The sequence below is a fragment of the Paramisgurnus dabryanus genome, chromosome 22, assembly GCF_030506205.2.
Source record: "Paramisgurnus dabryanus chromosome 22, PD_genome_1.1, whole genome shotgun sequence".
Lineage (NCBI taxonomy): Eukaryota > Metazoa > Chordata > Actinopteri > Cypriniformes > Cobitidae > Paramisgurnus > Paramisgurnus dabryanus.
Genome location: NC_133358.1, coordinates 30913669 through 30938898, shown reverse-complemented (window position 1 = coordinate 30938898; position 25230 = coordinate 30913669). Strand labels below are relative to the sequence as shown.

General features: G+C 35.1%; 3 gene segments (V, D, J or C); 2 read left to right on the top strand and 1 right to left on the bottom strand.

Moving 5' to 3' along the window:
- Nucleotides 1-6694: 6694 nt before the first annotated feature.
- Nucleotides 6695-8516, bottom strand: LOC135740493 (Ig lambda-2 chain C region-like; the record flags this gene model as incomplete). The annotated part of the segment is given in 2 exon segments: nt 6695-7130; nt 8384-8516. Coding segments are annotated over 2 exon segments (453 nt in total), but the record flags the coding sequence as incomplete, so codon positions are not given.
- A 2604-nt stretch (nt 8517-11120) lies between these two features.
- Nucleotides 11121-13163, top strand: LOC141281395 (immunoglobulin kappa variable 1-8-like). The segment is given in 2 exon segments: nt 11121-11211; nt 12835-13163. Coding segments are annotated over 2 exon segments (420 nt in total).
- A 6139-nt stretch (nt 13164-19302) lies between these two features.
- On the top strand, nt 19303-19756 carry LOC135740636 (immunoglobulin kappa variable 1-12-like). The segment is given in 2 exon segments: nt 19303-19351; nt 19434-19756. Coding segments are annotated over 2 exon segments (372 nt in total).
- Nucleotides 19757-25230: the final 5474 nt, after the last annotated feature.

Here is a 25230-nt window from a genome sequence, read left to right as displayed (position 1 = left end):
TTGTGTGCTGCAATTAGTGTCCAAGGAGTCCTGCATCATCATGCCACTCTAGGTCCCTACAATACAGGACAGATCATTGCATTTCTAGATGCACTACATGCAGTTGTGCAGGACAGACCACAGCAGCCCAGGTTTGTTGTTATCTGGGATAATGTTAGTTTCCACCGGGCAGCTCTGGTCCAAGATTGGTTCACCAAACATAACAATTTCACACTTTTATACCTGCCGCCTCACAGCCCCTTTCTAAATGCAATCGAGGAATTCTTTTCAGCATGACGGTGGAAAGTCTATGATCGGCAACCATACGCCCGCATGCCTCTTCTGCAAGCAATGGAAGAGGCATGTGGTGACATTGAGGTGGGATCCATCCAAGAGTGGATTAGGCACACAAGACGATATTTTCCCCGATGCCTAGCCCGCGAGAACATCGCCTGTGATGTCGACGAGGTCTTGTGGCCAGATCCGAACAGAAGGAGGGATCCATAAGACCCCCCAGGCCCCCACCACACACATACATGCGCACACAAACACAAAACAAGTGTGTTTGTCCCCACAATAGCAGTTTATCCAGTATTTGTTTTGTTTTTTACTTTTGTTTTGTGGCAAAATGTGATGACTTGTGGTTCTATTTTTCTTTATTTCTTTAAGAATGTTTTTTTTTTTTTTTTTGGGTAAAAACTCTTGTTTGATTACTTAATAAATGTACAGTTTTTTACGCTTGCTTACACACTATAATTATTTTTTTCCCACAATTATCAAAACCTAACACTCAAGGAGCAAAACACAAGGCTGGATTTGCACAACTGTAAGCACATTGTCAGCTTCACACTATTTGCAAAACCTTACACACAGTGATTTGCAAAACATTAAACACACTTGTATACATTAGACACAGAAGTCTATCAGGATGTCACTTCTTTGCAATTCCAAAGCACTGACTGTCAAATGACCACACTTATGAGCCAATCTGTTAAACACAGCCATCAGGTGCACAAACACATGACTGCTAAATTGTACACACACCAATCAGGTTTAAGCACTATAAAAATGCAGCAGGTCCTGCATGAATTCATATGTATTGATGAGACAGCGTTCAAAATCACAAAAGCAAGAAGAAGAGGCAGAAATATCATTGGGCACCGGGCTATTATCAATGTCCCAGGGCAACGTGAAAGTATTTCACAGCATGCGGTTCTCCTCCATCATGCCAAAATGGGCCCTTAGAACACACCTCACATTTTCTCATTTTTGGACCGATTGCACCACATTGTCACAGCAAGTATGAAATGCACCAGATACAATAAACTGTCATCTGGGACAACGTGTCATTCCACCGCTCTGCTTTGGTCAAGAACTGGTTTCAACACCATCCACAGACAGTACTATACCTTCCACCATACTCTACGTTTCAAAACCCTATCGAAGAGTTTTTCTCAGCATGGCGGTGGAAGGTTTAGGATCTCCAGGCTCAGGTACCCCTCATTCAGGCCATGGAGGACGCCTGTGACCAAGTTGACACCGTAGCTGTGCAAGGATGGATTCAACATTCAAGACGGTTCTTCCCGGGTTGTCTTGCTAATGAGGATATTGCTTGTGATGTTGATGAAATTCTCTGGCCAGATCCAGCTAGGTGAAGAGAGAATGTATAGTATCCCTGCTGAAAAAAACAGCATAGACCAGCAACATTCCCATGCTGGTCCATGCTGGTTTAGCTGGTGGTCACCACCAAAACACATTATATACTGGTCTTGCTGGTATGACCAGCATGGGATGCTGGTGCTGGTATGCTGATGACCACCAGCTTAACCAGCACCAAACCAGCATGGACCAGCATGGGAATGCTGGTGGTCAGCACAAAAACACAATTTGCTGGTATGCTGTTTTTTCCAGCAGGGATGACCATAGTATTTTCTTTACAATATTGTCAGTTTTTTTCAGATTATTTTTTATGTTTGTTGTTGTTATTTACTGTAATTGTAACCTGTACTGGATACAGTATTTTACATTTGTCTGTTGTTTGCTGAGCTAACAGTGTTATGTACACTACTGTAACTGGGACATGTTTTGTTGTGATTCTCCATGTTGACTGATTTGGTTATGGAGAGAAATCAATTATATTTATAGTTGCACTTTGTCTTTGTACTTCATTTGTAGTACTCTAATCAATAAGAATTAGACTTGCTAAAAGTGTTTTAGGTTAGCAGCAGCAGCAGTGTGTAACTGGTTCAAAAAAAATTAATTCTTGTGAAATGTGTGTGTTTCTTATGGTAACAAAATATTGTTTTTATAAAGTTGTGTATAGTTTTGACAAAAGTGTTCCATTTTGCAAATGATCTGAAATGTTGTGCTACTTTGGTGAAGGGTTGTAATTGTGTGTAGTGTTTTGACAAACCGGGTCCTGTTGTCAAAATTGTGCTTAAGCAATCGTAAAAAACTGTAAACAAATAAATATATCTTTAAATAAATCTACTTTTGAGTTTTACTAAAGACTGAGTCTAAGAAAATTACGATAAAAATAAAACCACAAAGACTGCAGTGTTATATATAAAGCGGATCAGTGTGTTGCTGGTGATATGAAAGAGTAATTCAAATGGTGCTTGTGTGTATGGTTTTGTTACAAGAATTTCATTTTTAGAAAGGAGTGCTAAGTTTTGATTGCAGTGTTTCATTTTGGCATGGATGTGAGTTGTTAATCTCCAAGTGCTATGTCTGTGTGGCTTGTGTGTAGAGTTTTGACATAATGAGCCAAATTTTGCAAAAAGTGTGTAAGCAATAGGCAAAAACTGTAAATGTTAGCGAAATATTTGTAATTAATAAACACAAAAAACACAGACACAATTACTGTCATCAACATTTGAGAAGCATATATGAACAAGAAACATAAACGGTGCTTCACAAGTTTAATCGACCCAATGTAACATTTGCGTCACAGTTTTAATGGTTTAAATAAGTTTTAACGGTTGAATGTGCCGACTCAAACTCAAAAGTGAATTTCAAAATAATGGAACATCGTGAACTTTCATAAAAGGAAATAGTTTACATTAAAACACTTCATGATGCTGGATGATCTGTAGACGGGTGATCTATTAAATTTGTTAAGCACTGCACAAGTAAAAAACATCTCTGTAGGACAAAAGATTGAGAATAATTAACTTAAAACATATCTTTGTTTATATCTTAATAATATTAAGTGTGTCATCTCATATTTATTTGAATGTGTCAGATGATTCCTCTTTCTTCTTGATGTTATTCATGATCTGTCTGTGAATGATGCTTTTAGATTAAATGTTGTGTTTTAGGGACTGAATATCATGAGTGAATGAATCTCACTGGGTCATGTTTCACCATAAAATCAAATAAAATTATTCAATTTCTTTATGCTAAATAATTTTATTTTCTTTCTATTGGGAGATTTTAGTGACAGATTCTTAATAGTTTTGATGAGTTAAATGCTGTTTTATTATCTCAAGATATTTTGAAAACTGCCTCAGATGTAAAGAGGACGTTTAGATGTTTGTCATGAATAATTGAACTGAAGTCACACCTGCTGTATGTTTAAGTCACTTGACATGAATCTGTCGAAAACATTACAACTGGAAATGTAACTGGACAGTAAAACTACATGAATGTGACGTCTTTATTCTCCTGATGGGCAGTGCATGCAAACACACATGAATGTTTCAATTATCACATTAAAGGGTTTATAGTTTAAAGGGTTTTTATTGCTCTGGTTTTGTGAAAATTCAGTTTAAGTAGATGAAAAACTCAATCATTTTAATGAAACTTCTTATAAGAAACACTTAAACATTTAACATGAGGACTTACCAGGTGACAAAAGCTTTCAGAATGTCTAAGCAATGTGTTTTCTTAAATCAAGAAATAAGAAAATATATTTATGCACATAGAAATTAAGCTTATTTATAGCACTGTTTATAGGCTTTTATTCATGACAATATTTATTTAAACTTTTACTTTATTGAAAAATAATTTCATTCTCAATAATAAATTATGTTGATTTATGTAAATTTTATAAAGTACAAGGAAAGAGCATAGTAGTATTTGTTGTGCTGCTTTGAATTTATGATGATTTATAATTAAATCTTCTCAGACAGGATGGTTTACAGCAGTATACTATCATAAAGCTTAAAACAAATAATCCAGACTTTTTTGTGACTATAACCAGAAGTCATATTTTAGCTCTCATCAGCTTTGAATGGGTGGAGGTAAAAATGACAGACATGTTTTTAATACTAAATCTCATCAACTGTGTGCTAACTCAAATCTTAAACATTTTCACCTCTTACTTGCCCCAATGGTTTTTATGTGTTGAAGATCACATATAAAATTTAATATCTCAACTTCAATGTTGGTTCAGAATTAATGATTGATTGTGTTAATGAAGATTTATACATTAAACCTTTAGAGAGAGACATCATTTATCCTAACAAGAAAAATAAACTGACAAGAAAAAAATCAATTCTACAAAAGGGTTGAGCAAATTGAGATTCACTACAAACCCTTACATGTGTCAGTTCCCTAATTTATCAACATCCTTGTCAATAATGTGGGTCAGTGCTTCTTAAACTCTTCTAGAGCGCCCCCCACCCACCTCTTGTGTACGGTGCACACTGTAAAAAAATGCAGCATGAAGTTAAAACAACTTCGTTTTGCAATTCAATTCAACCCACTTTTTTAAGTTATGCCCTGTCATAAGTTGAAATAACTTAAATTAAACAATTTCAACTTATCATAAAATAAAGAAAATATATGTTGATTTGATGACAAATGCACCTTTTTGATGAAATCAAACAATGTTAGGGTGTTAATACTCCTGATCACATCCTGAACTTGATCTCACCTCGTCTGATATATAAAAATTTACACAAGCTACTCATAGCATTGGTAACATATATTTAATCACATTTGATGATATTATTTTAAATTCTCAATGCTGTCAGTAGGGGGAGCTAGAGCACATCTAGTTATCATGACCATGATCCTCTCAAGAGGTTTAGTAAAGTCTGATCACTGCTTTACATCTCATCACACGCTTCAGTGCTCTGTGTGTTTATAACAGTCTGACTTTATAACACAGTGCTGGAAAAACAACAAATACACAAAATGAATCTCTTCATCATCACCTTCATCTGGATTCTGGGAGTTTTTATTCCAGGTAACAGAAGTGAAAGGTTGTTGTTAAGTTGAATGTTTTTGACTCTTTTATATTTCATTAAACATCATTTTCTTCTCAACAGAATCCAGAGGAGTTACTGTAACTCAGAGTAAAGCTCAATCTGTTTCTGTTGGACAAACCGTCGATATAAAGTGTACAACTGATACTGGAATAGTTAGCAATTATTTATCTTGGTATCAGCAGAAACCTGGAGAAGCTCCTAAACTCATCATTTATTATATAAACAATCGTCATGGTGACACTTCACAGAGATTCAGTGGCAGTGGATCATCTGGTGGTACAGATTTTACTCTGAGCATCAGTGAAGTTCAGACTGAAGATACAGGAGATTATTACTGTATGAGTGTTCACAATGGTCCAGTGTTCACACAGTGATAAAGAGTCGTTCAAAAACCTCCATAAGTCAAACTGCACAGATACACCTGACAGATACTGCAGCTGCACACACACACACACACACACACACACACACACACACACACGCACACACACACACGCACACACACACACACGCACACACACACGCACACACACACACGCACACACACACACACACGCACACGCACACACACACACACACACAGCTGATCTGTGTTTGTGTATAAAACAGCAGAGCGCCTCAATACTACATGAGTTTAGTTTGTCTGAAACTATAATCAATCATTGAGTTTTGAAGTGAAGACTATCAGTGACTTCAGACAGAAATCTATGAGTGTCAGAGACGAGCGAGTGATCTCTCTGTTCAGTCTGATAAAATCACACATGAGTCTTCTGTAGTCTGATAACTAAAACTGAGAAACTCATGAGGAGCTTCTTCATTCAGACCATCAGACTCCTCAACATTTACATTTATAAAGTATTCATCTTATACACAGACTATAGAGAGTTTGTCAGATTTTACTGCTATAGTTGTGTGTTTATATATCTGTGGATGTGAGAAATAAATCTTGAATGTTGAAGTGCAGGTTAAAAACATTTCTTCATTTGATCTTCTCTAAATAATCAATATATTAATCTGACTTCTGAGATCAGACTCATTGTGAAGTGTTGAATCTGATCAAAGCTCATTTCTTCATCCATCAGTTAAACTCATCAGCGTCTCATTTCAGAGAATAAAGAGTCAAAGAGTGAAACTGAGAGTTCAACTCATATTTGTATCTTCAGCATGAAGAGATTCAGTTCCTCTCAGAACAGAGCAGATGTTCAGACACAAGAGTTTGATGTTCCTCCAATAAAATCAACAAACACTAAAACTAGTCAAATAAAAACTTATTTATAATGAGTTTATCTTATTTATAATTTATTATCTTTTCTCTCAGTACATCCTGTTTTAATATTCATGACATTCATAAGATCAAATGTAAGTGGTTGCTGGTTTGTCTTTCTGGTCTTGTGTCAGTTTATCTGCAGGTGTCTTCATGCTTCATTGAGTGAAGTTTATTTATAAATGTGAGATGTGTGAACTCATTTATAAAAGAGACAAAAGAAATCAAAAGAATATAATGTTACTTCACTTTTATTGACATTTATTAAAAGCATAGAGAATGAATAAAGCAGAGACACAGACTGTTGATGTGAGACATGAATGAGAAGAAGAGATGAGAAGAAGAGAGGATCTACTCAGAACACAGATCTTTCTTCACTTCTCCAGTGACTGTCTGACCTTCCCGACTGATCTCACAGATCACTGAGTCTCTGTTGATCCATTCTTGTTCAGTGAGAGTCAGACTGCTGCTCCAGCTGTACAGACCGCCGTCTTTCTGTAGGACTCCAGCTCTGTTCTCCTGAGATCCTGACATCTTCCCATTCACTTTCCAGCTCAGACTCCAGTCTGAAGGGAAACCATTGCTGGCCACACACATCAGTGTTGCTGTCTTCTTGCTGGAAATCTCTTCACTGGACGGCGGCAGGACGATCACTTGAGGACGACTTACACCTGACATACAGAGATACACAGACCAAAAGATCAAGAGTTTAAGTGACAAATTAAAATGAAATTTAGATATCAAATATTGTTTCAAAGTTTTGCCCAAAATAATCGAGCTTATGTGTTTGTGTTCACTTCTTCAGTTTCATGCGTGGCTCTTTGTTGCAATGTTCAGTTTTAACCCCTTAGTTATGTTTAGTGGTGTGTGTTAAGTGAATATTATATGTAGGCTACACAAAAAGTGTGTTTTATATTCACACCACAAACTGCACGCAAAAATAAAGTTTTGCCAAGCATGTAAAATACAAACACCCATTTTGTGTAAAGTGATGATTTTCTATTTGTTGTGTGTTGGAATATGAATGACATTTGTTAAGGCACAAAATTCATCTGCAGTCCTTAAAAATCATCAAAGCAACATCTACAATCAAGTCTTTGTGCCACGTAGCGATTTCTTGTTCTTTCGAGTGATATTTTCAATTTCTTGCTTTAATTTGAGACATCTAAGTTTAATTATCCATTAAGTATTGTGTTAATCTTTAAATTAATACTTAATTCCTCTAAATGGTTTATCATCTGAACTGAAGTGAGATCTTGTGTTTTATATAAAGCGACTCCTCAGACAACAAACATGAAAGTAGCGCTGCTGTCACATACCACATGAGCACAAAGACGAAAAGTCGAAACAAATAAACAAAAGAATTTCAACTTTTACAACATTATTTGGTAACACTTTACAGTAAGGTTCATTAGTTAACATTAGTTAAAATGAACTAACAATGAACTGCATGCATACAGCATTTATTAATCTTTGTAAATGTTTATTTCAACAATTACTAATACTTTATTAAAATCTTGTTAACATTAGTTAATGCACTGTGAACTAACATGAACAAACAATTAAAAGCTTTATTTCCATGAACTAACATTAGCAAAGATTAATAAATGTTGTAACAAATGTATTGTTCATGGTTTGTTTATGTTAGGTAATACATTAACTATAATGAACCTTATTGTAAAGTGTTACCCATTATTTTAATTATTGAGGTGTTAATAAAAAAAAAACTTGTCTCTGCCTTTTAAATAAATTGCATATAGAGCAGCACAATATGGCACATAGTCTACAAAAGAAATACATATAAAATACTCAAAGCACCCTGACTCAGAATTAAAAACAAAATAAATAGAAAGAATGTAAGATGAAATTAATTTAATTATTAAAAAGCAATAGCAAGCAAATATTAAGATAATTTTGTACTTACTGCCAACTTCCAGTCTCGTGCCGGTGCCGAATGTGTACCACAGTGATAGAAACAAACCAAGCAGCTGTACAAAAACCTCTGAACGCTTCACTAACTCTGACTCTATAACAAACACATTTAACACAACACAAATTCATGCTTAACAATGCTTTTATTTACTTGTATAATTATTTTATTTGTATTTCTCTGACACTATACAAAAATAACAGAATTTCTAAAAGTAAATCTCTTAAAATCAGCTGAATGTTTGATAGTCAGTAATAAACTGTGAATGAAAGATTGAATCAAACATTAAGAGTTAAAGTTTTCAGTCTGTAGGTCATCAGGTTAACTGACTGCATGTTGATATCACATCAGATCACTGAATACTGTCTTTCTGGTTATGTACACTGCAAAAAAAAGGATTATGTCCCTTAGTAAATTTAACAAAATAAAATGAGTAAATTCTATTTAAAAAAAAATGTTGTCTTGTTTTTTTAACCATAATTTGAGTAAAAATAACACAAATGTGAGTAATTCTAAATGAACACATAATTGAGGACTTGTAGTTCCCAGCATGCTTTGCATGGGACTGCATTTGGAGAGTATAATTTGAAATTAAACAATATTTTATGAGTTTAACTAAAAATAAAGACTTGTTAGTGTTTAATGTTCATTTCTCTTTGAGATTTAGTCGGGTTTCTGTTCCTTCTTTGAGTTTTTTACCATCATTCAGAAGACTGCTGCTTGTTTATAGACAATAGGTGATGATGAAAATCATGATGTGTGTTCATTCACTCAATGAGCAATAACTGTGCTAATGTCAGTACTGAGAACAGTCTTTTCTTACTTGCTCATCATAATGTGGTAAATAATAATAAATATGTAAGGAAAAGAAGGAATTGTACGTGATTATACAACAGTTCTTTCTGGTTCTCGAATCTGATTGGCTAAGAGCTATGCGATATTGTGCTGATAACGGCACTGTAACCGCATCACCTTTCGTATCATTCCGCCACCTAGTGAATGGAGGTCCTAAGCAGGCTCATCTCTGAATGGAAAAACACAGACGCGCTGTTTTGAATCACTCTCCGTGTGTCTCATTAGTTTACTAGCTCATAAATCAGTCTGTGAATCCCCAATCGGAAGTAATTATTCTGTCAAAGATCAGCGCTCTTGGATGTTACGTTAAAGTTAATGGGAGAAATGTCTTGTCACATCGTGTGGACGATTAACACTTGGAAAGAGGAATATAAACACTCGTTTTTTTCTGGAGCTATATCTTTTATCAGAACGCGAAAACACCGTGGAAATGCAGGTAAGCACCGCAGCTTTTAAATGTGGACATTGATCATTTACTTTATCATGACGTGACTATTAAAACATGTTATGAGATATCGCCACTGGTATATTTATAAGCAGCATGCAAAAACATCTCTCTGACACTTACAAAAAACCATTTTGTATAGTACTGACAAGAACAAAGTTTAATAATAATAATCGAGTGCTCGTATCGCGTTAAGAATAAATGAGAAAGCAATAGTAACGTTATTCAAGTATAGTTTTATTAACTTTTACCTCGCGCCAAAACAATAACAACACAAAAGACACTAAATATGAATAAAAAAACAAGTAATCGTTTGATCATGACACCACATACTGCTGATTTGATCTCATTTTGACGATCTTAAACAAACAAGGCCAACATGAGAGCCTGGGTATCTCTGTCAGAGATGTAGCCCAGAGAGGGCGGTGGTCAGCGGGGCGAGTGAACACTCACGTCCGCTCATGCTTTGGTTCTCATTCGTACCGAATCTCAGTAAGCACTCGTTCAAACAGGCGCTATCTTTACTAATCGACTGCAAATTTAAATATAATACATATACATTCTCGACTAAACTAATCTTAAAACTACACTTTGTGACCAAGAAACGGTAATATAAAGAAACGGCTTTTCCGTCCATTGAGTTGTTATGAGCTTCAAAGCAGCCGAAAGTTTTACCTGTCATTCTGGCCGCCCTCAAATCCGTGGCGGAAGAAGTAGTTCTCAAACAAAGAGGCTTTTAAAATAACTCCGTTGTTGTTTTTTAGTTTTCGTTTTTCAAACGTGTGCCGTCGAACTGTTGTATAAAAGCAATATCGCTCTCGGAGTCGTGTGATATAGCTCTATATCATCACGGCTGTGATTGCCTCCGGCACTCGGCCTACGGCCTCGTGCCTCTGGCCTAATCACAGCCGTGATGATATAGAGCTATATCACACTCCTACTCGAGCGATATTGCTTAATTAAATCAAGAAGATTCAATTAAAGAAGTAAGCCTTTAAAAGTACTTAAAGTGTTTTAGTAACATGTAAGTAAACATCACATATTTTTACAGTGTAATTTAATAATAATAATAATAATAATAATAATAATATGTTTATTTTCTATAGCGCCTTTCCAATGCTCAAGGACGCTTTACAAAGAACAGTTAGAATATAACAGACAGTCAACACTTAAATAGAATATACAAAATGGGAAGTAGTCATTTGCTACAGACCAAAACATTAGCAATTGCAGTTGCACATTGCAAAGTATTATAAACAAGACAAAAAGCAGAAGAATTAGAAGAAATACATTATGACTGGTAGAACTGAGCAAAGAGATGCGTTTTAAGATTTGACTTGAATTCTTGAAGTGATGTTATTGTTCTAAGGGCCAGGGGCAGGGAGTTCCATAGCTTGGGAGCAATAACAGAGAAAGACCTGCCACCCATAGATGATAGTCGGAATCTGGGTACACACAGAAGCTTGCAATCTGAAGATCGAAGAGAACGAGGAGGAGTATAGGGAGAGAGTAATTCAGAAAGGTAGGGTGGAGCAAGACCATTGAGGGCTTTAAAGGTAAGGAGGAGTATTTTGAATGTAATACGAGAGAGCACAGGTAGCCAGTGAAGATGGTAAAGGACAGGGGTGATATGAGAAGAGCGTTTAGTGGAAGTACGCATTCTTGCAGCAGAGTTTTGAATATACTGCAAGCGGGAGATAGACTGTGCTGTTAAACCATAAAATAGTGAGTTGCAATAATCAATGCGTGATGTGACAAAGGCATGAACCAGTGTCTCGACATCTTTTGAGCTGATGTAATTTAACTTTACTTAGTAAACTTAAGTTTCACACTCATTGGAGACCACTACTTGACTATTTAGATAAGTTGCCAGCTGGGGAAGTCTCCTTGTAGAGTCTCTATATGGTTATATATATATGCTGCTTCCTCGGTTCCATTCCGCCAGCAGCAGAAAGCCCCCCATGATCTATCCACTCTGAGACACTTCAACATAGCAGATAATTTGCTCTGATGTCTGAGGAGTAAGCAGCAACTATTTGACATTTGACATTTACTTTGTACAATTAATGATTAGCACTAGCAACTTGCACTAGTATTGGTAACTACTACTATGTACTAATTGTAAGTATTATAATTCTAATTACATCGGTATATTTAAATGTATGTATATGTATAATAATGTTTATGTTTTTTTATTTTTATTTTTTTTAAGTGTACAAGTGAATTATGGGTCTGGGGTGGGCAGGGAGAGGACGGAAGGGAGGGAGGGGATGTTGTTAAGTTTATAAACAAAAACAAAAGACATTGTATTTTTGTATGCACCTTATGTTTGTACTTTTTGCATTTGATAAATAAAAGTTATAAAAAAAATAAAAAAAAAACTTTTCTAAGTAAATTTTACTTAATTATACAAGTGTGAAATTTCAGCCCTCACGAAATTTCGTTTTTTCATAATCGTATAACGAATTCCTGTTTTCTTGTGATTATCACGTATTGGTTACTCAACTGTTTTGTCCTATTTTCTTACCATTGTCGGTTTGTGAGACTGGGTAGGAAATTTGCACAAAAAAAAACTTACAAAAGAAAAATTGAGTACATTTTACTTATTACTTTTTCAGTGTAATAAGTCCAATTAGTGTTTAAAAAGAGACACAAAACCTTACTAAATACATACACTGCAATTATTTTTATTCAGTCATATATCTCATCTGTTTCATGTTCATGAAGATCTGAAAGATAAAAAATAAATGCAGGTCATAAAAGTGGACAGATAAAAAACTTCAAACCAATGAATATCCCAACACAAATGTGTCTTGTGAATGTAATGATCAGATTAATATAATGAACACTTCATTCATATCTTACACATCTCTGTAAGTCAGATTTCTGCTGTATTGACCAAGAAGATTTTCATAATCTGTTTGCAAATCAGATGAGATGTTTCAGATCTCTGAGAGTTTATATTGCTGTGAGTTTAACACTTCATAACTCAACACAACACACAAAACTAAACATCAACAATGACCTTCACCATCATCTTCATCTCGACACTTTTATTCTCCTTGTAAGGTAGATTTTTAAATACTTTTACCTTGTTTATAAAATGTGAATGTAAGCATTTAATATAATATTATTTATTTTTCAGGGTGTAAATCACAGATCACAGTAACTCAAAGTCCTTCAGTGAAAACTGCAGCATCAGGAGACTCTGTTACTATGAACTCTCTATCACATGCTGCTTCATGGTGTTACCCACGCTGTGTGTCCTGGTACTTACAGAAACCTGGAGAAGCTCCTCACCGCCTGATATATTATACAAGGAGCCGTCAGTCTGGAACTCCATCAAGATTCAGTGGTAGTGGATCAAACACAGATTTTACTCTGAGCATCAGTGGAGTTCAGACTGAAGATACAGGAGATTATTACTGTCAGAGTTATCACAATATCAACAGAAAACATGTGTTCACACAGTGATAAAGAGTCATACAAAAACCTCCATCAGTCAGACTGCACAGAAACGCACGCACGCACGCACGCGCACACAGATATGATGTATGTAAATGTAAATGTATATGTATGTACATATGTAAAGATGTAATGACTTTAATACTGTACAAACTGTAATATATTACACTGATTAACCAGGTTTAGGTCAGGTGGATTTTGAATGTATGTATGTGATGTGTTGAGTTAGTTTCATAAGTCATATTCAAAAGAGATATAATTTATCTTAAGTGGTTTTATACAGACTTTAGTATTAAAAGAGAGGATAGGGTTTCTGTTTGAGAGCAAAAGCACGGCTGCTTTAGTCAATTCATAGAAAGTTCTCTTGAAATCTTTAACATAAATAAATAAAGTCTCAATTGAGAAGAGAAAGTGTTCAGGTTCACAGCATTTAAACAAACAGTAAATGTGAGATGTGAAAATCAGATTTGCATTGGTAGTGTTGAGTGATTCTGATCCTCTCAGCTCTGTCTTCTGTTAACATCTTTAAACCACATCAACTTTAATTTACTTTCATCTAAATTCACTCTCTATTTTTAAAACTTCAGCAAATGACTTATAATGAAAATCACTTGAACACAAATGTAACGTCTTCAAAATCTTTATTGAATGTAACAGCAAACACAAGAGATGTTGTGAGAGTTATAAAAGTGTAAATGATCAGATGTGTATGAGTAAACTGACATGAGTCTGACACAGATCATCAGATATATGAGAGATCTTCAGCTGGACAAACATCAACACTCAGATCTCCTAACAGCGACTCTTACGCATGGAGACCTCGTGAAGAGTTTCATCATGTGTCACTCTGCAGACGAACACCTCCGCCTCTTCCCAGAGTGCTTTACTGAGGGTCAGGACACTTTTACGGCTGTATCGGCCGTCCTGCTCGCTCTCGGCACTGGTCTGAATCCCGTCAGTGACCTCTGACCCATCCAGTGTCCAGCTCACCAGCGCCCCCTGTGGAGAGTAAGAGTTGAGCAAACACTTTGCATTATCATCACATGCTTCAGTGCTCTGAGTCTTTATAACTGTCTGACACAAACATTTTATAACACAACATCATTACAAAACACACAAACACAAATGAATTTCTTCATCGTCTTCATTTGGATTCTGGGAGTTTTGATTCCAGGTAACAGAAGTGAAAGCTTGTTGTTAAGTTGAATGTTTTTGACTCTTTTATATTTCATTAAACATCATTTTCTTCTCAACAGAATCCAGAGGAGTTACTGTAACTCAGAGTAAAGCTCAATCTGTTTCTGTTGGACAAACCGTCAATATAAACTGTACAACTGATACTGGAATAAATTCTGGAGGTTTATATTGGTTTCAACAAAAACCTGGAGAAACTCCTAAACTCATCATTTATTATATAAATATTCGTCATGGTGGCACTTCACAGAGATTCGGTGGCAGTGGAGCAAATTATGGTACAGATTTTACTCTGAGCATCAGTGGAGTTCAGACTGAAGATACAGGAGTTTATTTCTGTCAGAGTGAACACGGTCCCAGTGGTAGCACACGAGTGTTCACACAGTGATAAAGAGTCGTACAAAAACCTCCATCAGTCAGACTGCACAGATACACCTGACAGATACTGCAGCTGTACACACACACGCGCACGCACGCACGCACGCACGCACGCACACACGCACGCACGCACGCACGCACACACACACACACACACACACACACCAGACTGGTTTGCTGATCTAATGATCTGAGTAATCTAAATATCTTGCCTAAATTATGTCAGGAAGGCTGCCTGATATTAAATGTATATATGATGAATCCTGTCAGTTCTTATTCATGTAGACAATTATTATTCAGTTATCATTCAGATATCATTAAGTTTCGTTCAGATGTTCCTCTTGTGTAGTTTTATACAGACCTCAGATTTAAGGACTTTGTCTGTATATCTGTTTGTGTGTTTATGTTCCTGTCAGTTTAGTGAAAATCCTCTTAAAACTTCATAACTGACCAACAGACTCTATTGAGAAGAAGTGAAAGTGTTCAGGTCGACAGCATTTAAACAAACAGTAAATGTGAGATGTGAAAATCAGATTTGCATTGGTAGTGTTGAGTGATTCTGATCCTCTCAGCTCTGTCTCCTGTTAACATCTTCAAACCACATCAACTTTAGTTTACTTTCATCTTTAAATGGACCTTTTCTGAAATGTTTAATCAAATCAAGACCATTTTAAACATTAGCAAAACATTTTTAATTAAATTAAACATTTCCACACAAATGTAATGTTTTTAAACTCTTTAATGAATGTAACAGACAGCAAACACTAATATGCAAATTACAAGGATCAGATTCTGTTGGTCTCCGAAAATACTTCATAAAATATCTTACACTTGAAGATGTGAATTACAGTTTTTTCCCAATCGCTAACAAGCGCTTACCCACCCTTCAGATACTTTTTCTAAACACTTAATACCTACAAAACACAATTGGTCAAATGGATCATTTTCTTCTCAAAAACACATTTTGTGAAATATATAATTCTTCGTTTCAAAATAGAAAACATCTTTCTCTGCACACACTAACTTTACCAAAACACTGAAAATCTGACTCAAAATGAAATTATTCTGTCACTTCTTTTCACTTCACAAGGTACATGCAATCAATTAAAGTACACCAGGTTTCAAAATACTGGCATTACAAAAACTGCATAGACTTATGTTTCAGTTTTACAGGTATTTGCATGCAAAACATGCAATCCACCGTTTTTACGCTAAATGTCTTGGTTGGGAACTGTATGTCCATATGTACAGTAATGTTCACATTCAAAAGCATTCCAGTAAAAAGCAAATCATTTTTTTCCTTTACTGTTTACTACAGGAGGTACAGTAGAAACACGGTATGATAGAACAGAAAAAGTTTTACAGTATTGCTTACAGTGAACAAAATATCCATGAAACACACACGAGCATTCTGAACAAAAAACAACAGCAAATAGCCCAGATTAAAAAAATCACAAAATTACTGTATCTACTCTCTGTGATCTTCAGGGTTAGGCCACGTTTTCATCAACATCACATCTGATATCATCCAAGGTGATGCAGTTGGGATATAACCGCTTGGTATGTCGGATTCACCCTTGGCAATCATGAACCGTGATGTTCCTTCAGTCAGCATCCATGGCTTCAAGGGACATCTGGTCATGTGGCTGATGGTTATAAACCTTACACCTCCATGCAGAAAAAAAACTTCTTTTTCAGGCTTAAGGAAAGGTGAATAGGGGGAAGGAAGAGACATACCAGTCTTGGGTGGTCTTCAAACCATGTTGTTATTGCTTGAGAATGATGGAAAGTCACATTGTCCCAGGTAATTACAAAGGACCTCATGTTTTCACCCTCCTGATCCTGCTCTGGAACCAGGTGCTGATGGAGATTATTGAGAAAGGCAAGGAGGCGCTTGGTATTATAGGGTCAAACCTAAAATCTCTAAAGGAGTAATCCTGCATTTGCTGCATACATGGTGATGTTTGCCCCTCTCTGTCCTGGCACATCAACTGTGGCCCAAATTACATTTTGTCCATGTCGACGCCTTTTAGCCAGATTGAATTCAGCCTCATCTATGAATATGAATTCATGAAGGACCAACAAAGTTTATGTAAATAATGTCATTACTGTATACCATATACTGTACTGTAACCTATTACTGTGTAGGTTACCTATTTGCAAAGTGCAACAGACATTGAATTGAATATTTACTATACCTGGACATATTGTTGTAGCTTCTTGACTCTCTCACTGTTCCTCTCAAAGAGAGACACTTCATCCGCTTCATCCGTGCACTGTGTTTGGATAATGTCCGCGTAATGGTTGTGAGGCTGATGCTACCAATATTGTCAAATATCTCACGGTCCTTTACAATTCCTCAACCAATTCTGCTAAACTACAAGCACAATTCCTGCTTTACACTCACAGTGCAGTTTTAAAACACACTTTTTTAAAAACACTATCACTACTTCTGAACGCTTCACTAACTCTGACACAAACACATCATATCACAGCAAATATTCATACATCATAGACTTGTGAAGAAGTGTAAACACATGTAAGACAAGAATAAAAGTGAATTTAAAGACACATGTCTGTCTGTAGTAAAAGACATTTACTGAATGTTTGAACTTCACAATATTGAAGACACAGAGACACACAAGACATCATAAACGCTCCTGATATCCAAATCTTCTCATCTAATCTCAATGACTACGTTTACATGCTGTAAATATTCGGGTTATGGTCAGGTTAAGGTCGGGTTTCGGGTTTCTGAAACATTCGGAATAACCCGTTTACATGCGTGAGCAGAGAGAGTTACCCCTGTATACATGGAATTGGCAATATCCCGATGTAAACTGTGATTAAAAGGTAAATGCGGTGATTTTGCGTGGCTCACTATTGCGCAATGCGGTTTTACCGCCTTCATTTACTAAAATAAAATTATTATTTAAATCCAAAACAAGCTGCACCGATGTAGAAGCAGGGTAGGCTAAGTTACATGTCTTTCCTTTTATGAGAAAAAGATTAACAAGCTATACTAGCCTTCATCTAAATATATTTTTGAAAAAAAAAATTAATTGAAGAACGATTTTCTAACAAGAAGTTTTTTTAGTGCATATTTACAGAGCATCGGTAAATACAGAACACAACAGTGTCTTAAAGAAATTAAAATTAGACAGTATTCATGCACCTGTAAATGTACAAAACGAATGCAATAGCTTACAGAAGGCAATGAATATTTATTTATGGCATTTTCAATAATATATTAGTAGATAAATTAACATCTATAAAGTATGAAAACGAATAAATCATTATTTTGGCTAAATTAAGCTGGATGGATAATTTTTATAATTGTCATCCTTTCAGAACAAGCTTATGTGCTATCTATAATAACTTACATTATATCCTGAGTGTTACTTTGCCGAAAATATGTAGAAATACATGCAAGTAAAAAAGTACAGAACAAAAATGTTTACCTCACGCAGATAGAACGAAAAGCCGTTAATTAAGCGGACTGAGAACGTGCAGAAACAGTCGAGTCGGCAGATGATCATCAATGTTTATAATGTTTCACGCAGGTACTGTTGATGAAAAACTTTATATCTATGTTCAGGTAAGAGTCAAGTATTCAGTCAGTTAATAATACAGCCACCGGCGTTATTGCAACATCCTTATCCACGGAGCGGACGCTGTATACAAAGAAAAAACCTAAGGTTTTTATTTTAAGTGGTTTTAATGCTGGTAAGCAATCAGTTATATGCCGCTTTGTATTTGTGTTGATCAGTTAAATTAAAGTAATTTTAATCTTAGAAACATGCATCAAGATGCAGACGACGCTACAGTTATTCTGTCATCTTTAACTTTTTCACACATTCACTGTATTTAACAAAATATGAATAGCATAGTATTACATTTTGAATTCAAATTCACACAAAAAAAAACAAGTTACTCTCATAACTATTGGCAATCTATTTGGCCTTTATTATACATGCTTTGAAAAACAAGAATAGCTATATATTAATTTAACGTGAAAAACGCGGTTGTTGCAATTGGTTTCCTCCTCGCTCTAAAAGTGTGGCGCATCTCTCTCGCCATGCTTACCTCTACTCCCTGCGGGTTTTTGGCGAATACAAGAAGTTCCTCTACTCAAAAGACCAAGATTCCTTGCGAATAGAACATGCGCAGTACACAAATCAATGTTCCTTTTGATGGTAATATCCCGATGCGCGTTTACATGACCAAAATTTCGGGTTAGAAAAGAGGTAACCCAGGGGTAATATTCGGGATTTTAAAAACAGGAATATGAGCATATTCGGGTTTTTGCTGGTGTTTACATGGACGTGCGCGACCGGGTTATTGCTAATATTCCGGATTTGAACGGGTTATTGGCTGCATGTAAACGCAGTCATTGTGTTATTAATCCAGACTGTATAATGTGTTTCTATGAAGATAAAGCTCTGATGTGTGTTGAGTTTATTTCCATAGACAAACACTTTGCATTATCATCACATGCTTCAGTGCTCTGAGTCTTTATAACTGTCTGACACAAACATTTTATAACACAACATCATTACAAAACACACAAACACAAATGAATTTCTTCATCGTCTTCATCTGGATTCTGGGAGTTTTTATTCCAGGTAACAGAAGTGAAAGGTTGTTGTTAAGTTGAATGTTTTTGACTCTTTTATATTTTATTAAACATCATTTTCTTCTCAACAGAATCCAGAGGAGTTACTGTAACTCAGAGTAAAGCTCAATCTGTTTCTGTTGGACAAACCGTCAATATAAAGTGTACAACTGATACTGGAATATATGACTGGGGTTTATATTGGTATCAGCAGAAACCTGGAGAAGCTCCTAAACTCCTCATTTATGCAGCAGATGCTCGTTATAGTGGCATTTCACAGAGATTCAGTGGCAGTGGAGCAAAAGGTGGTAAAGATTTTACTCTGAGCATCAGTGGAGTTCAGCCTGAAGATGCAGGAGATTATTACTGTAAGAGTATACACAGCATCAGTGGTAGCTATGTGTTCACACAGTGATAAAGAGTCGTACAAAAACCTCCAGTAGTCAGACTGCAAAGAGACACCTGACAGATACTGCAGCTGTGTACACACACACACACACACACACACACACACACACACACACACACACACACACACACACGTGAAAGCTGCTTCAGATGTAAAGAGGACGTTTAGATGTTTGTCATGAATAATTGAACTGAAGTCACACCTGCTGTATGTTTAAATCACTTGACATGAATCTGTGGAAAACATTACAACTAAATATAACTGGACAGTAAAACTACATGAATGTGAGGTCTTTATTCTCCTGATGGGCAGTGCATGCAAACACACATGAATGTTTCAATGATCACATTAAAGAGATTCTACTTTAAAGGGTTTTTAGTGCTCTGGTTTTGGTGAAAATTCAGTTAAAACAGAGGAATAAGTCAATCATTTTAATAAAACCCCTAATAATAAACACTTAAACATTTAACATCAGGACTTACCAGGTGACAAAAGCTTTAGAATTTCTGAGCCGTGTGTTTTCTAAAATCAAGAAATAAGAAAATATATTTATGCACATAGACATGAAGCTTATTTATAGCACTGTTTATAGGCTTTGTTTCATGACAATATTTCTGAAAACTATTTTACTTTATTGAAAAATTATTTCATTCTCAATAATAAATTATGTTGATTTATTAAAATTTTATAAAGTACAATAATAGATAACAGCATAGTAGTATTTGTTGTGCTGCTTTGAATTTATGATGATTTATAATGAAATCTTCTCAGACAGGATGGTTTACAGCAGTATATCATGAAGCTCAATACAAATAATCCAGACATTTTTGTGACTATAACCATAAATCATATTTTAGCTCTCATCAGCTTTGAAAGGGTGGAGGTGAAAATGACAGACATGTTTTTAATACAAAAAAATCTCATCAACTGTATGCCAACTTAAATCTTAAACATTTACACCTCTTTCTTGCCCAAATGGTTTTTATGTGTTGACAATATCATCTCAACTTCAATGTTGCTTCATAATTAATGAATGAATGAATGATTGTGTTAATGAAGATTTAGAGAGAGAGACATCATCTATAACAAGAAAAATAAACTGACAAGAAAAAAAGCAATTCTACAAAATGGTTGACCGATAAACGGGCCGATTCAAACCCTTACATGTGTCACTTTATTAATTTATCAACATCTTTGTCAATACTGTAGGTCAGTGCTTCTCAAACTTTTCTGGCATGTGGCTCCCACCCCTTGTGTACGGTGCACACTTTAGTGGCCCCCCCAAAAAAAAAACATTTGACATAAAACATTACAAAACTTAAAATTTGAATTAAACAAAACATATTAAACTATACAATGTAGTTCTGTTGGTTAGTAGCCTTATTTATCTGAGGTTTAAATAAACATTATTATGATAAATTAATGTATTTTATAAATTGGGGTTCCCCTGGCACCATCTCATGCCCACCAGTATGAGAGCCACTGATGTAGGTAATGCATATTATTTTCAGATATTTTTATTAAATCATGTGTAAATTAATTAGTTGATGTGATAATGATAATAATAATGATAAGTTGAAATGACTTATAAATCTGAATTGATTGAACAAAATAATTAAGATTTTTTACAGTGTGAAATGTATGTTTCACCTATATATTTTCATTTTTTTATATTTTGAAATGTACCTTAAAAATAAATATGTTAAAACATTTTTATTCACGTCGCATTGGAAGAAAAACTTTGTTTCAAACCTATACTTTTATATTTTGGACAGGAAATTTTTTTTTCGCCATTTGCACTATAAAATTAGAAATGTATTTATTGCCCCTGAAATATATGTTAATATAAGAAGGTTAAAACTAAATATTATCAAATTCAAAAATATATTCAGTTAGCTTTAATATCAACAAACTGTATTATATACTTAAAAAATATTTTATTCCAGAGAAATTTATTGTTTTGCCGTAAGGCACACAGAGAGACAGGTGATGTTTTGTTGTGATGTTGTAATGGACTGTTGGATTAATTAAACAAGTTCACAATTATTTACTAACTCACTGAAAAAATGCAGCATGAAGTTAAAACAACTTGGTTTTGCAAGTCAATTTAACCCACTATTTTAAGTTATGCCCTGTCATAAATTGAGATTACTTAAAAAAGTTAAACAATTTCAACTTGTTTAAATAACATTAAATAACAAAAATATATGTTGATTTGACAAAAATGCAGCTTTTTGATGAAATTAAACAATGTTAGGTTGTTAAAACTCCTGATCACATCCTGAACTTGACCTCACCTTGTCTGATATATAAAAATTTTACACAAGCTACTCATAGCATTGGTAACATATATTTGATCACATTTGATGATATTATTTTAAATTCTCAATGCTGTCAGAAGGGGGGGCTACAGCACATCTAGTTATCATGACCATGATGCTCTCAAGAGGTTTAGTAAAGTCTGATCACTGCTTTACATCTCATCACACGCTTCAGTGCTCTGTGTGTTTATAACAGTCTGACTTTAAAACACAGTGCTGGAAAAACAACAAATACACAAAATGAATCTCTTCATCATCACCTTCATCTGGATTCTTGGAGGTTTTATTCCAGGTAACAGAAGTGAAAGGTTGTTGTTGTTAAGTTGAATGTTTTTGACTCTTTTATATTTCATTAAACATCATTTTCTTCTCAACAGAATCCAGAGGAGTTACTGTAACTCAGAGTAAAGCTCAATCTGTTTCTGTTGGACAGACCGTCAATATAAAGTGTACAACTGATCCTCAATTAAGTGGCAATGCTTTATATTGGTATCAGCAGAAACCTGGAGAAACTCCTAAACTCCTCATTACTGATATAAGTAGTCGTTATGGTGACACTTCACAGAGATTCAGTGGAAGTGGACCACCTCGTGGTAAAGATTTTACTCTGAGCATCAGTGGAGTTCAGACTGAAGATGCAGGAGATTATTACTGTAAGAGTGTTCACAGCATCAGTGGTAGCTTGGTGTTCACACAGTGATAAAGAGTCGTACAAAAACCTCCAGCAGTCAGACTGCACAGATAAACCTGACAGATACTGCAGCTGTACACACACACGCACGCACGCACACACACACACACACACACACACACACACACACACGTAAAAAGACATAACATTGATTGTAAAAACCCATCTCATGGTGTTGTGTTGATATTTCAGGAGTAACTGATGGTCAATGTCAACTTTAATTCTTTTACAATCTGAATATGATCTCAGTTCATATAGGCTTTTAGATGTACATGTGATGTCTGCTATCATATTATAATTATGAATCATACTCCATACACCAGTCCTGTTCTTGTCCACAAAAAAATTCCCTTAAAACTTCAACTGACTAACAGTCTCCATTGAGAAGAAGTGAAAGTGTTCAGGTTCACAGCATTTAAACAAATAGTAAATGTGAAAATCAGATTTGCATTGGTAGTGTTGAGTGATTCTGATCCTCTCAGCTCTGTCTCCTGTTAACATCTTCACATCAACTTTAGTTTACTTTCAGCACTTTTTCTAAAGTTTTAAACAACTCTGAACAATTTTTTAAAGGTTAACACTTCAGCAAAGAGCTTTTGATGAATGACACTGATAAATGAAGCACTTCAACACAAATGTGAGATGTTAGGACATCAGGATCTTCAGGAGAGAGCTTAGATTAAACATCACAGATCTTATGAAGCACTTCATCATGACTGCTTCTCATGCAATCTGAATATACTGAAGATCAGGGGTCTCCAAAGTGGCACCTGCACACAGTGCTAAAGCTACCAGTACCTGGTTTAAGGACCATGGTATCTCTGTTCTTGATTGGTTAGCAAACTCGCCTGACCTTAACCCCATAGAAAGTTTATGTGATCAGACCCCAGAATTTAAATGCAATATAGGAATTTTTATTTCAAAAATTATAACTGGATGCCACTTACTAATTTATTTATGCTCTGAAATATCGCTTGAAAAGTTATTTGTTGCCCAATCTGAAAAGCTGTTTATGAGCTCTGTTTGTTCATATCAAGCATTTGAAGGTGGAATGGAAGATTTGGAAACATGCTAACTTTAGCCTGCTAGCACTGAAATCACGATATCAGAGCCCTTTAGTAACAGTGTGTTGCAATGGATGGACTGACTCATATTTATCGCTGTAATAATGTCATGTACTAGCAGCATTAAGTTTGAGATTTTCTCTGCTGTATGATGGATGGCAGAAATGACTCGTGACTCTGTTCAATGTTAATTACAAAGCTCATTAAAGCTCATCATTGGACTGTTCTGAGAACAGCTGTCAGTGTTCCACTGCATCATTTATGTACACAGATGTATGATGAAATGTGTTTCTGAGAGTTCAGAAAGTCTCTGAGATGGTTTACAGTATCTGATGCTGTGCTTTCTATGAAATAAATTTAAATTCAGACCCTTGATGTTTTCTGGATCTGTTTGTTTCTTATACTTCACATAAAGTCTCTAACTGATGTTTCATTGAGCTGTGATATCTGTCTCACTAATGAAATAAACAAACATAACTGATATTGTTCAGCCTTTTAGTATAGCCGTGATTAAATGTTTACACACGTATAATACTTTAGTTTATATATTTTTAATATAATTTAATTATATAATTTTATTATACACAAGATATATTTCTGAAGTCATTGTTAAAGGCGGAGTCCACGATGTTTGAAAAACGGTTTGGAAAAGGAGACGGGCCGACTACCAAAACACACTTATAGCCAATCAAATCAAATCAAATGCCGGGTTGCGTATGTGTGGGGCGGGTCTATCAACAGAAGGTCCAGATTCTATTGGGGTAGGGGCGTGTTTGTTTAGGCGATTTCAAATATCAACACTGGCTTTCAAACATCATGGACTCCGCCTTTAAGAGGGTTCTTATATAGGTTTCCATTAATGCTGATCAGGTGAACATCTGATTGATGATTATTGACAGCTGGTCACAATAACAAGGTGATTAGTTAGATTATTTAAAGTGTTCCTCCTGAACTTTCTTGATAAAACATCATTAAATCTGTGAGTTTAGTGATAGGCCTACAAATGCTAATGTTCCAGCAGATCAAAAAAAAAATTTTTTTTAATATATTTAAAAATATACAAAAAATGGTTTCAACTCAGTCATTTCAACGTACTATTATTTATATTAACAAGAGATGAGTTAAAACTTATTGTTAAAATAAGTAAACTTTATTTAATAAGTTATAGAAACTCTTCACTTGTCAAGATAAATAATAGTAAGTTGAAATGATTTGTAAATCTGAGTTGATTGAACAAAAATTAAGACCGCAAATAATTTTTTTAAACCGTGCTGACATATATTTTGAAATATTTTTCCAAAAATGTGTGTTTCACCTTTGTCTATTTGTATTTTTTTGTATGTTTGAAATGTGTATTGAAAATATATATTTTAAACCAATGCCACTTAAAAAAAGTGGAAGAAA